Raw genomic sequence first — 15,000 nt, forward strand, 5'->3', positions numbered from 1 at the left:
GTCAGATACAACACAACACAGTTCAATAGAACCAGGACTGTTAGTCAGATACAACACAGTTCAATAGAACCAGGACTGTTAGTCAGATACAACACAGTTCAATAGAACCAGGACTGTTAGTCAGATACAACACAGTTCAATAGAACCAGGACTGTTAGTCAGATACAACACAGTTCAATAGAACCAGGACTGTTAGTCAGATACAACACAGTTCAATAGAACCAGGACTGTTAGTCAGATACAACACAGTTCAATAGAACCAGGACTGTTAGTCAGATACAACACAGTTCAATAGAACCAGGACTGTTAGTCAGATACAACACAGTTCAATAGAACCAGGACTGTCAGTCAGATACAACACAGTTCAATAGAACCAGGACTGTTAGTCAGACACAACACAGTTCAATAGAACCAGGACTGTTAGTCAGATACAACACAGTTCAATAGAACCAGGACTGTTAGTCAGATACAACACAGTTCAATAGAACCAGGACTGTTAGTCAGATACAACACAACACAGTTCAATAGAACCAGGACTGTTAGTCAGATACAACACAGTTCAATAGAACCAGGACTGTTAGTCAGATACAACACAGTTCAATAGAACCAGGACTGTTAGTCAGATACAACACAACACAGTTCAATAGAACCAGGACTGTTAGTCAGATACAACACAGTTCAATAGAACCAGGACTGTTAGTCAGATACAACACAGTTCAATAGAACCAGGACTGTTAGTCAGATACAACACAGTTCAATAGAACCAGGACTGTTAGTCAGATACAACACAGTTCAATAGAACAAGGACTGTTAGTCAGATACACCACAACACAGTTCAATAGAACAAGGACTGTTAGTCAGATACAACACAGTTCAATAGAACCAGGACTGTTAGTCAGATACAACACAGTTCAATAGAACCAGGACTGTTAGTCAGATACAACACAACACAGTTCAATAGAACCAGGACTGTTAGTCAGATACAACACAGTTCAATAGAACCAGGACTGTTAGTCAGATACAACACAGTTCAATAGAACAAGGACTGTTAGTCAGATACACCACAACACAGTTCAATAGAACAAGGACTGTTAGTCAGATACAACACAGTTCAATAGAACCAGGACTGTTCGTCAGATACAACACAACACAGTTCAATAGAACCAGGACTGTTAGTCAGATACAACACAGTTCAATAGAACCAGGACTGTTAGTCAGACACAACACAGTTCAATAGAACCAGGACTGTTAGTCAGATACAACACAGTTCAATAGAACCAGGACTGTTAGTCAGATACAACACAGTTCAATAGAACCAGGACTGTTAGTCAGATACAACACAGTTCAATAGAACCAGGACTGTTAGTCAGATACAACACAGTTCAATAGAACCAGGACTGTTAGTCAGATACAACACAGTTCAATAGAACCAGGACTGTTAGTCAGATACAACACAGTTCAATAGAACCAGGACTGTTAGTCAGATACAACACAGTTCAATAGAACCAGGACTGTTAGTCAGATACAACACAGTTCAATACAACACGCTTCATCAACACACTGGCTTCATCAACACACTGGCTTCATCAACACACTGGCTTCATCAACACACTGGCTAACTCAGCACTTATGATGTTGTTTATTGTTGTTGTTTATTTATTTCTCTGTTTCAACTCTAAAACCTTTATTATAATTGGCATTGGTAACAGCCTGACAACAGCTTGGTAACCGCTTGTAACAACTTGGTAACAGCTTGATAACAGCTTGGTAACAGCTTGGTAACAGCTTGGTAACAGCTTGGTAACATCTTGGTAACAGCTTGGTAACAGCCTGATAACAGCTTGGTAACAGCTTGGTAACAGCTTGGTAACAGCCTGATAACAGCTTGGTAACAGCTTGGTAACAGCTTGGTAACAGCCTGGTAACAGCCTGGTAACAGCTTGGTAACAGCTTGGTAACAGCTTGGTAACAGCCTAGTAACAACTTGGTAACAGCCTGATAACAGCTTGGTAACAGCTTGGTAACAGCTTGGTAACAGCCTAGTAACAGCTTGTTAACAGCCTGATAACAGCTTGGTAACAGCTTGGTAACAGCTTGGTAACAGCTTGGTAACAGCCTGGTAACAGCTTGTTAACAGCCTGGTAACAGCTTGGTAACAGCTTGGTAACAGCTTGGTAACAGCTTGGTAACAGCTTGGTAACAGCCTGGTAACAGCTTGGTAACAGCCCGATAACAGCTTGGTAACAGCCTGGTAACAGCTTGGTAACAGCCTGATAACAGCTTGGTAACAGCTTGGTAACAGCTTGGTAACAGCCTGGTAACAGCTTGGTAACAGCCTGGTAACAGCTTGGTAACAGCTTGGTAACAGCTTGGTAACAGCCTGGTAACAGCTTGGTAACAGCCCGATAACAGCTTGGTAACAGCTTGGTAACAGCCTGGTAACAGCTGGGTAACAGCTTGGCAACAGCTTGGTAACAGCTTGGTAACAACTGGGTAACAGCTTGGCAACAGCTTGGTAACAGCTTGGTAACAACTTGGTAACAGCTTGGTAGCAGCTTGGTAACAGCTTGGTAACAACTTGGTAACAGCCTGGTAACAGCCTGGTAACAGCTTGGTAACAGCCTGGTAACAGCTGGGTAACAGCTTGGCAACAGCTTGGTAACAGCTTGGTAACAACTTGGTAGCAGCTTGGTAACAGCTTGGTAACAACTTGGTAACAGCCTGGTAACAGCTTGGTAACATCTTGGTAACAGCTTGGTAACAGCTTGCCACAACCAACCTCACATGCTGTAATAATTCGAGAGATATAAACTGATTGACAATTAGGCCTGATGGAGGTGAGAATGGAGGAGAGAATGGAGGAGAGTGGTGAGAATGGAGGAGAGAATGGAGGAGAGTGGTGGAGTTAATGGAGGAGAGAATGGATGAGAATAGAGGAGAGAATGGGGGGAGTGAAGGAGAGAATGGAGGAGAGCGGAGGAGAGTGGAGGAGAGTATGGAGGAGAGTGGAGGAGAGAATGGATGAGAATAGAGGAGTAAATGGGGGGGAGTGAAGGAGAGAATGGAGGAGAGCGGAGGAGAGTGGAGGAGAGTATGGAGGAGAGTGGAGGAGAGAATGGAGGGGAGAATGGATGAGAATAGAGGGGAGAATGGAGCAGAGAATGGAGGAGAGAATGGAGGAGAATAGAGGAAAGAATGGAGGAGAGTAGAGGAGGAGAGAACGGAGGAGAGTGGAGGAGAGCGGAGGAGAGAATGAAGGAGAATAGAGGAGAGAATGGAGGATAATAGAGGAAAGAGTGGAGGAGAGAATGGAGGAGAGTGGAGGAAAGAATGGAGGAGAATAGAGGAAAGAATGGAGGAGAGAATGGAGGAAAGAATGGAGGAAAGAATGGAGGAGAGAATGGAGGAGAGAATGGAGGAGAGTGGAGGAGAGAATGAAGGAGAATAGAGGAGAGAATGGAGGATAATAGAGGAAAGAGTGGAGGAGAGAATGGAGGAGAGAGCAGAGGAGAGAATGGAGGAGAATAGAGGAAAGAATGGAGGATAATAGAGGAAAGAGTGGAGGAGAGAATGGAGGAGAGAGCAGAGGAGAGAATGGAGGAGAATAGAGGAAAGAATGGAGGAGAGAATGGAGGAAAGAATGGAGGAAAGAATGGAGGAGAGTAGAGGAAAGAATGGAGGAGAGAATGGAGGAGAATAGAGGAAAGAATGGAGGAGAGAATGGAGGAGAATAGAGAGAATGGAGGAGAGAATGGAGGAGAATGGAGAGAATGGAGGAGAGAATGGAGGAGAATGGAGAGAATGGAGGAGAGAATGGAGGAGAATGGAGAGAATGGAGGAGAGAATGGAGGAGAATGGAGAGAATGGAGGAGAGAATGGAGGAGAGAATGGAGTAGAATAGAGGAGAGAATGCAGAATAGAGGAAAGAATGGAGGAGAGAATGGAGAATGGAGGAGAGAATGGAGGAGAGAATGGAGGAGAGAATGGAGGAGAGAATGGAGGAGAATAGAGGAGAGCGTGGAGGAGAGAATGGAGGAGAATAGAGGAGAGAATGGAGGAGAATAGAGGATAGAATGGAGGAGAGAATGGAGGAGAGAATGGAGGGGAGTGGAGGAAAGAGTGGAGGAGAGAATGGAGGTGAGTGGAGGAGAGCATGGAGGAGAGAGTAGAGGAAAGAGTGGAGGAGAATTCTCTATTTCCTTCTGTCTGTCTCTCACACACAGCCCCCCTCCCCCCGCCTCCCTCCCTATTCACCTGGACAGTTAGACTGTTATGGTCAGTCTGTTAAAACATAGAAAGCAAATGGATGTGGAGAAGGTGAAGGCTACTCACTGGCATGGCGTTGTTGAGCGTGGTGTTGTACACACAGGAGCGCATGGTGTACTCTGTCAGGCACCCTTCAAACAGCTGGAGAGACTCAGACACCTTGTCCTGGAAATCCTCCACAGACTTATTAGTGATCCCAAAGTAGAGATAGTCGGAGTACAACCTGAGAGAACAAACAACAACATCAACATCAGAGTACAACCTGAGAGAACAAACAACAACAACAACAACATCAACATCACCATCGGAGTACAACCTGAGAGAACAAACAACAACAACAACAACATCAACATCGGAGTACAACCTGAGAGAACAAACAACAACAACATCAACATCGGAGTACAACCTGAGAGAACAAACAACAACAACAAAAACATCAACATCAGAGTACAACCTGAGAGAACAAACAACAACAACAACAACATCACCATCGGAGTACAACCTGAGAGAACAAACAACAACAACAACAACATCAACATCAGAGTACAACCTGAGAGAACAAACAACAACAACAACAACATCAACATCACCATCGGAGTACAACCTCAGAGAACAAACAACAACAACAACATCAACATCACCATCGGAGTACAACCTGAGAGAACAAACAACAACAACATCAACATCAGAGTACAACCTGAGAGAACAAACAACAACAACAACATCAACATCACCATCGGAGTACAACCTGAGAGAACAAACAACAACAACAACAACATCAACATCAGAGTACAACCTGAGAGAACAAACAACAACAACAACAACAACAACATCACCATCGGAGTACAACCTCAGAGAACAAACAACAACAACAACAACATCAACATCACCATCGGAGTACAACCTGAGAGAACAAACAACAACAACAACAACATCAGAGTACAACCTGAGAGAACAAACAACAACAACAACAACATCAACATCACCATCGGAGTACAACCTGAGAGAACAAACAACAACAACAACAACATTAACATCACCATCAGAGTACAACCTGAGAGAACAAACAACAACAACAACAACATCAACATCACCATCGGAGTACAACCTGAGAGAACAAACAACAACAACAACAACAACAACATCAACATCACCATCAGAGTACAACCTGAGAGAACAAACAACAACAACATCAACATCACCATCAGAGTACAACCTGAGAGAACAAACAACAACAACAACAACATCAACATCACCATCGGAGTACAACCTGAGAGAACAAACAACAACAACAGAAACATCAACATCACCATCAGAGTACAACCTGAGAGAACAAACAACAACAACAACAACATCAACATCACCATCGGAGTACAACCTGAGAGAACAAACAACAACAACATCAACATCACCATCAGAGTACAACCTGAGAGAACAAACAACAACAACAAAATCACCAACAACTACAACAACAACATCAACACCACCATCAACATCACCATCGGAGTACAACATGAGACAACAAACAACAACAACAACAACATCAACAACAACTACAACAACACCATCAACATCACCAACACCATCTACAACAACAACACCATCAACATTACCAACAACTACAACACCACCACCATCAACAACTACAACACCACCATCAACAACACCAACACCATCAACAACAACATCAACATCAACACCACCATCAACTACAACAACACCACCACCAACAACACCATCAACAACAACACCACCATCAACTACAACAACACCACCATCAACATCAACACCATCAACTACAACACCACCACCATCAACTACAACAACACCACCATCAACATCAACAACACCACCATCAACATCACCACCACCATCAACACCACCATCAACTACAGCAACACCACCATCAATATCAACAACACCACCATCAACATCAACACCACCACCATCAACATCAACACCACCACCATCAACTACAACAGCACCACCATCAACTACAACAACAACACCATCAACATCAACAACAACTACAACACCACCATCAACAACACCAACACCATCAACAACAATACCACCATCAACAACTACAACACCACCATCAACAGCAACAACACCACCATCAACATCACCAACACCATCAACAACACCACCACCATCAACAACTACAACACCACCATCAACAACACCAACACCATCAACTACAACAACACCATCAACAACAACACCAACACCATCAACAACAACACCACCATCAACAACAACAATACCATCAACAGCAATAACACCACCATCAACATCAACACCAACATCAACAACACCATCATCAACTACAACAACAACAACAACACCACCACCACCATCACAAACAACACCACCACCATCAACACCATCAACAACAACAACACCATCAACAACACCAACACCATCAACAACACCAACACCAACAACTGCAACACCACCATAAACAACACCAGCACCATCAACAACAATAACACCATCATCAACATCACCAAAAACTACAACACCACCACCATCAACAACTACAACAACCAAGGCTGGGATTCAATCTGATCGCTGGTTGTTGACAATGCATCTTTTAAAAAGCCATATTTAAAGGCCATATTTAAAGGCCCATATTTAAAGTCCCATATTTAAAGGCCATATTCAAAGACCATATTTAAAGGGCCACATTTAAAGGCCATATTTAAAGTGTCACACCCTGACCATAGTTTGCTTTGTATGTTTCTATGTTTTGTTTGGTCAGGGTGTGATCTGAGTGGGCATTCTATGTTACATGTCTAGTTTGTCTATTTCTATGTTTGGCCTGATATGGTTCTCAATCAGAGGCAGGTGTTAGTCATTGTCTCTGATTGGGAACCATATTTAGGTAGCCTGTTTGGTGTTGGGTTTTGTGGGTGATTGTTCCTGTCTCTGTGTTTGTTTGCAGAGAGGCTGTTTAGGTTTTTTCACGTTTATTGTTTTTGTATACTGTTCGTGTTTTCATCTTTATTAAAGATGTATACAAGTAACCACGCTGCATTTTGGTCCACCTCTGCTTCAACTCAAGAAAACCGTTACATAAAGGCCATATTTAAAGGCCATATTTAAAGGGTCATATTTAAAGGGTCATATTTAAAGGGTCATATTTAAAGGGCCATATTTAAAGGGCCATATTTAAGGGCCATATTTAAAGGCCATACAAACGCTACACACCGCGTGGCCGCGGCCACCCTAATCTGGTGGTCCCAGCGCGCACGACCCACGTGGAGTTCCAGGTCTCCGGTAGCCTCTGGAACTGCCGATCTGCGGCCAACAAGGCAGAGTTCATCTCAGCCTATGCCTCCCTCCAGTCCCTCGACTTCTTGGCACTGACGGAAACATGGATCACCACAGACAACACTGCTACTCCTACTGCTCTCTCTTCGTCCACCCACGTGTTCTCGCACACCCCGAGAGCTTCTGGTCAGCGGGGTGGTGGCACCGGGATCCTCATCTCTCCCAAGTGGTCATTCTCTCTTTCTCCCCTTACCCATCTGTCTATCGCCTCCTTTGAATTCCATGCTGTCACAGTTACCAGCCCTTTCAAGCTTAACATCCTTATCATTTATCGCCCTCCAGGTTCCCTCGGAGAGTTCATCAATGAGCTTGATGCCTTGATAAGCTCCTTTCCTGAGGATGGCTCACCTCTCACAGTCCTGGGCGACTTTAACCTCCCCACGTCTACCTTTGACTCATTCCTCTCTGCCTCCTTCTTTCCACTCCTCTCCTCTTTTGACCTCACCCTCTCACCTTCCCCCCCTACTCACAAGGCAGGCAATACGCTCGACCTCATCTTTACTAGATGCTGTTTTTCCACTAACCTCATTGCAACTCCCCTCCAAGTCTCCGACCACTACCTTGTATCCTTTTTCCTCTCGCTCTCATCCAACACTTCCCACACTGCCCCTACTCGGATGGTATCGCGCCGTCCCAACCTTCGCTCTCTCTCCCCCGCTACTCTCTCCTCTTCCATCCTATCATCTCTTCCCTCTGCTCATACCTTCTCCAACCTATCTCCTGAGTCTGCCTCCTCAACCCTCCTCTCTTCCCTTTCTGCATCCTTTGACTCTCTCTGTCCCCTATCCTCCAGGCCGGCTCGGTCCTCCCCTCCCGCTCCGTGGCTCGACGACTCATTGCGAGCTCACAGAACAGTGCTCCGGGCAGCCGAGCGGAAATGGAGGAAAACTCGCCTCCCTGCGGACCTGGCATCCTTTCACTCCCTCCTCTCTACATTTTCCTCCTCTGTCTCTGCTGCTAAAGCCACTTTCTTCCACTCTAAATTCCAAGCATCTGCCTCTAACCCTAGGAAGCTCTTTGCCACCTTCTCCTCCCTCCTGAATCCTCCTCCCCCCCCCCCTCCTCCCTCTCTGCAGTTGACTTCGTCAACCATTTTGAAAAGAAGGTCGACGACATCCGATCCTCGTTTGCTAAGTCAAACGACACCGCTGGTTCTGCTCACACTGCCCTACCCTGTGCTCTGACCTCTTTCTCCCTCTCTCTCCAGACGAAATCTCGCTTCTTGTGACGGCCGGCCGCCCAACAACCTGCCCGCTTGACCCTATCCCCTCCTCTCTTCTCCAGACCATTTCCGGAGACCTTCTCCCTTACCTCACCTCGCTCATCAACTCATCCCTGACCGCTGGCTACGTCCCTTCCGTCTTCAAGAGAGCGAGAGTTGCACCCCTTCTGAAAAAACCTACACTCGATCCCTCCGATGTCAACAACTACAGACCAGTATCCCTTCTTTCTTTTCTCTCCAAAACTCTTGAACGTGCCGTCCTTTGCCAGCTCTCCCGCTATCTCTCTCAGAATGACCTTCTTGATCCAAATCAGTCAGGTTTCAAGACTAGTCATTCAACTGAGACTGCTCTTCTCTGTATCACGGAGGCGCTCCGCACTGCCAAAGCTAACTCTCTCTCCTCTGCTCTCATCCTTCTAGACCTATCGGCTGCCTTTGACACTGTGAACCATCAGATCCTCCTCTCCACCCTCTCCGAGTTGGGCATCTCCGGTGCGGCCCACGCTTGGATTGCGTCCTACCTGACAGGTCGCTCCTACCAGGTGGCGTGGCGAGAATCTGTCTCCTCGCCACGCGCTCTCACCACTGGTGTCCCCCAGGGCTCTGTTCTAGGCCCTCTCCTATTCTCGCTATACACCAAGTCACTTGGCTCTGTCATAACCTCACATGGTCTCTCCTATCATTGCTATGCAGACGACACACAATTAATCTTCTCCTTTCCCCCTTCTGATGACCAGGTGGCGAATCGCATCTCTGCATGTCTGGCAGACATATCAGTGTGGATGACGGATCACCACCTCAAGCTGAACCTCGGCAAGATGGAGCTGCTCTTCCTCCCGGGGAAGGACTGCCCGTTCCATGATCTCGCCATCACGGTTGACAACTCCATTGTTTCCTCCTCCCAGAGCGCTAAGAACCTTGGCGTGATCCTGGACAACACCCTGTCGTTCTCAACTAACATCAAGGCGGTGGCCCGTTCCTGTAGGTTCATGCTCTACAACATCCGCAGAGTACGCCCCTGCCTCACACAGGAAGCGGCGCAGGTCCTAATCCAGGCACTTGTCATCTCCCGTCTGGATTACTGCAACTCGCTGTTGGCTGGGCTCCCTGCCTGTGCCATTAAACCCCTACAACTCATCCAGAACGCCGCAGCCCGTCTGGTGTTCAACCTTCCCAAGTTCTCTCACGTCACCCCGCTCCTCCGCTCTCTCCACTGGCTTCCAGTTGAAGCTCGCATCCGCTACAAGACCATGGTGCTTGCCTACGGAGCTGTGAGGGGAACGGCACCGCAGTACCTCCAGGCTCTGATCAGGCCCTACACCCAAACAAGGGCACTGCGTTCATCCACCTCTGGCCTGCTCGCCTCCCTACCACTGAGGAAGTACAGTTCCCGCTCAGCCCAGTCTAAACTGTTCGCTGCTCTGGCCCCCCAATGGTGGAACAAACTCCCTCACGACGCCAGGACAGCGGAGTCAATCACCACCTTCCGGAGACACCTGAAACCCCACCTCTTCAAGGAATACCTAGGATAGGATAAAGCAATCCTTCTCACCCCCCCCCCCCCTTAAATGATTTAGATGTACTATTGTAAAGTGGCTGTTCCACTGGATGTCAGAAGGTGAATTCACCAATTTGTAAGTCGCTCTGGATAAGAGCGTCTGCTAAATGACTTAAATGTAATGTAAAAATATTTAAGGGCCATATTTAAAGGCCATATTTAAAGGCCATATTTAAAGGGCCATATTTAAAGGGCCATATTTAAAGAGGCATATTTTAGGGCCATATTTAAAGGGATGGTAAATGCTGCAGATGTGTTGGCTCAATTGGAAATTGCCTTTAAAAGCCAACCGCCACATTGTCGACTATCCACGGTTGGACTGAATCCCGACCAAAGCCATGAGCATCAACTCCGGTACTATGAGAGACAACCTCTCCAAAGTACTGTAGCTTCAATGATTAACCTCTCCTATTGTAATTAGGCAGAAAACACAAACAAACATGACTTACAATCTGTGCCACCATCTCTCTCTCTCTCTCTCTCTCTCTCTCTCCCTCTCTCTCTCCCCCTCCCTCTCTCCCTCTCTCTCTCTCTCTCCCTCCCGCCGTCCCTCCCTCTCTCCCCCTCCCTCCCTCTCTCCCTCTCTCCCTCTCTCTCTCCTTCCCTCTCTCTCTCTTCCTCCCTCTCTCCCTCTCTCTCTCTTCCTCCCTCTCTCCCTCTCCCTCCCTTCCTCTCTCCCTCTCTCTCCCTCCCTCCCTCTCTCTCTCTCTCTCCCTCTCCCTCTCTTCCTCTCTCCCTCTCTCTCTCTCCCTCCCTCCCTCCCTCTCTCTCCCTCCCTCTCTCCCTCCCTCCCTCCCTCTCTCTCCCCCCCCCTCTCTCCCTCCCTCCCTCCCTCTCTCTCTCTCCCTCTCTCTCTCCGTCCCTCCCTCCCCTCTCTCCCTCCCCTCTCTCCCCCTCCCTCCCTCCCTCTCTCCCTCTTCCTCCCTCTCTCTCTCTCCCCCTCCCCCTCTCCCCCTCCCCCTCTCTCTCCCTCCCTCCGTCCCTCTCTCCCTCTCTCTCCCTCCCTCCGTCCCTCTCTCTCTCTCTCCCTCCCTCTCTCTCCCTCCCTCTCTCTCTCCCCCTCTCTCTCCCCCTCTCTCTCCCCCTCTCTCTCCCCCTCTCTCTCTCTCTCCCTTGACTTGGCTGCTGTGATTTGACAGACACAACCAATTAAAGTGAGCCAGTTGAGACATCCATACATCCACTGAAGTGAAACTCTGTTCAGTCAGAGCAAGAGACAAACTAATCTTCATTTATAGAGAACGCTGCCAGGCCTTCAATTCCTCCTTCATAACAAACAACACGTCTCAATCAGAAATACATGCTTTGCTTTGTGTCTATCTGTGTGTGTGTGTGTGTGTGTGCAGTGTGTTGGGCATCAACAGAGAGGTAGATGGACCAAAGCAAGCTGATTTGGCCCCGGAGGGGGAGATGGAGAGAAAGAGAGAGATGGAGAGAAAGAGAGAGATGGAGAGAAAGAGAGAGGGAGAACCAGGTGAGAGATGGATAGAAAGAGAGGGAGAAACAGGGAGAGATGGAGAGAAAGCGAGGGAGAAACAGGGAGAGATGGAGAGAATGAGAGAGATGGAGAGAAAGAGAGGGAGAAACAGGGAGAGATGGAGAGAAAGGGAGGGAGAAACAGGGAGAGATGGAGAGAAAGGGAGGGAGAAACAGGGAGAGATGGAGAGAAAGAGAGAGGGAGAAACAGGGAGAGATGGAGACAGACAGACCCACCTCTCTACAGGGTCTCTGAGCATGAACCAAGCTTTATGCTGAAGGGTTAGTAGCAGTAGTAGTAGTAGTAATATAGTAGTAGTAGTATCAGTAGTATCAGTAGTAGTATAGTAGTAGTAGTATAGTAGTAGTAGCAGTAGTAGTAGTAGTAATATAGTAGTAGTAGTATCAGTAGTATCAGTAGAAGTATAGTAGTAGTATCAGTAGCAGTAGTAGTAGTATCAGTAGCAAAAGTAGTAGTAGTATCAGTAGTGTCAGTAGTAGTAGTATAGTAGTAGTAGTATCAGTAGTATCAGTAGTAGTATAGCAATAGTAGTATAGTAGTATCAGTAGTAGTATCGTAGTAGTAGTATAGTAGTAGTAGTATCAGTAGTACCGGTAGAAGTAGTATAGTAGTAGTAGTATAGTAGTAGTAGTATCAGTAGTAGTTTAGTAGTAGTAGTAGTATCAGTAGTATTATAGTAGTAGTAGTAGTAGTAGTAGTAGTATCAGTAGTATCAGTAGTATCAGTAGCAGTAGTAGGTATAGTAATAGTAGTAGTAGTAGTAGTAGTATAGCAGTAGTAGCATAGCAGTAGTAGCATAGTAGTAGTAGTAGTATTAATAGTAATAGTAGTAGTAGTAGTAGTATAGCAGTAGTAGTAGCAGTATTAATAATAGCAGCAGTAGTAGCAGTAGTAGTAGTAGTATTAATAGTACTAGCAGTAGTGGCAGTAGCAGTAGTATAGTAGTAGTATTAATAGTAGTAGTAGTAGTATTAATAGTAATAGTAGTAGTAGTAGTATAGCAGTAGTATTAATAGTAATAGTAGTAGCAGCGGCAGTAGTAGTAGTAGTACTAGTAGTAGTAGTAATATTATTATTATTATTAGTAGTATAGTAGTAGCATTAGCAGTAGTAGTAGAAGTAGTAGTAGTATAGCAGCAGTGGTATAGTAGTAGTTGTAGTATGAACAGTACCAGTAGAAGTAGCAGTAGTAATAGTACCACTACACCACCAGCAGCAGCAGCAGCAGCAGCAGCAGCAGTATAGCAGTAGCAGTAGTATTAATAGTAATAGCAGTAGTATCAGTAGCAGCAGTAATATTAGTAGTAATATTAGTAGTATAGCAGCAGCAGCAGCAGTAGCAGCAGCAGTACAGCAGCAGTAGCAGCAGTAGTAGTATTAGTAGCAGCAGCAGCAGTATAGTAGTAGTAGTAGTGTTAATAGTAACAGCAGCAGCAGCAGTAGCAGCAATGGCAGTAGCAGTATTGATTGTAGCAGCAGCAGCAATTGTAGCAGCAGTAGTATTAATAGTAACAGCAGCAGCAGTAGTATTACTTGTACTAGTAGTAGTAGTAGTAATGGTAGTAGCAGTATAAATAGTAGTAGTAGCAGTAGTAGTATTAATAGTAATAGCAGCAGCAATGGTAGTAGTAGCAGTAGTAATGGCAGTAGTCGTATTGATAGTAGTAGTAGTATTAATTGTAGTAGCAGTAGTAGTAGCAGTAGTAGTAGGAGGAGTAGTAGTAGTAGTAGTAGCAGCAGTAGTAGTATTAATAGTAATAGTAGTAGTAGTAGTATTAGTAGTAGTAGTAGTAGTAGCAGTATTAATAGTAATAGTAGTAGTAGTATTACCAGCAATAGTAATAGCAGCAGCAGTAGTATTAGTAGTAGCAGCAGCAGTATTAATAGCAACAGCAGCAGCATCAGCAGCAGCAGTAGTAGCAGTAGCAGTAGCACAGTAGTAGTAGTAATAGTAGTAGTAGCAGTAGTAATGGCAGCAGCAGTAGTAATTGCAGTAGTAGTAGTAGTATTAATAGTAATAGTAGCAGCAGTATTACTTGTACTGGCAGCAGCAGTAATGGCAGCAGCAGCAGTGGCAGCAGCAGCAGTATTATTATAGAAGTAGCAGCAGTAGTAGTATTAGTATAGCAGCAGTAGCAGTATAGCAGCAGTAGCAGCAGCAGTATTAATAGCAACAGCAGCAGTATCAGTAGCAGCAGTACAGCAGTAGTATTAGCAGTAGTAGTATTAGCAGCAGCAGTATAGCAGCAGCAGTATTAATAGTAATAGCAGCAGTAGTAGTATAGTAGTAGTAGCAGTAGTAGTAGTATTAGTAGTAGCAGCAGCAGTATTAATAGTAACAGTAGCAGCAGCAGCAGCAGCAGCAGCAGCAATGGTAGTAGTAGTATTAATTGTAGCAGTAGTATTATTAATAGTAATGGCAGTAGTATCAGTAGTAGTAGTAGTAGTAGTAGTAGTATAGCAGTAGTAGTAATAGTAGCAGTAGTAATGGTAGTAGTAGTAGTAATTGCAGTAGTAGTAGCAGTATTAATAGTAATAGCAGCAGTAGTATTACTTGTACTGGCAGCAGCAGTAATGGTAGCAGTAGCAGTGGTAGTAGCAGCAGCAGTATATTTTATAGTAGTAGTAGCAGCAGTGGTATTAGTATAGCAGTAGCAGCAGCAGTACAGCAGCAGCAGCAGCAGTAGTATTAATAGTAACAGCAGCAGTATCAGCAGCAGCAGTAGCAGCAGTAGTAGCAGCAGCAGTATTAGCAGCAGCAGTATAGCAGCAGTATTAATAGTAACAGCAACAGCAGCAGCACAGCAGCAGTAGCAGTAGCAGTAGTATTAGTAGTAGCAGTAGTAGTATTAATAGTAACAGCAGTAGTAGCAGTAGTAGCAGCAGCAGCAATGGCAGCAGCAGTAGTAATTGTAGTAGCAGCAGTAGTATTAATAGTAATGGTAGCAGCAGTAGTAATTGCAGTAGCAGCAGTAGTATTAATAGTAATAGTAGCAGTAGTATTAATTGTACTACTAGTAGTAGTAGTAGTAATGGTAGTAGTAGTAGTAGTATTACTTGTACTAGCAGTAGCAGTAGTAGTAATGGTAGTAGTAGTATTAATAGTAGTAGTAGTATTAA

At 45.2% G+C, this 15,000-nt stretch overlaps 1 protein-coding gene across 3 annotated transcripts in view; it reads right to left on the minus strand.

The window, feature by feature from the left end:
• The window catches only part of LOC135511828 (carbohydrate sulfotransferase 15-like), a 130,638-nt gene that overhangs the window by 10,693 nt on the left and 104,945 nt on the right, over positions 1-15,000 (minus strand). For all 3 annotated transcript variants that reach the window (XM_064933307.1, XM_064933306.1, XM_064933308.1), the window contains one exon: positions 4,333-4,489. In XM_064933307.1, coding sequence (XP_064789379.1) covers positions 4,333-4,489 — 157 coding nt within the window. The remainder of the gene's footprint in view (positions 1-4,332; positions 4,490-15,000) is intronic.

Source organism: Oncorhynchus masou, chromosome 24, assembly GCF_036934945.1.
Source record: "Oncorhynchus masou masou isolate Uvic2021 chromosome 24, UVic_Omas_1.1, whole genome shotgun sequence".
NCBI classification, from domain to species: Eukaryota; Metazoa; Chordata; class Actinopteri; order Salmoniformes; family Salmonidae; genus Oncorhynchus; species Oncorhynchus masou.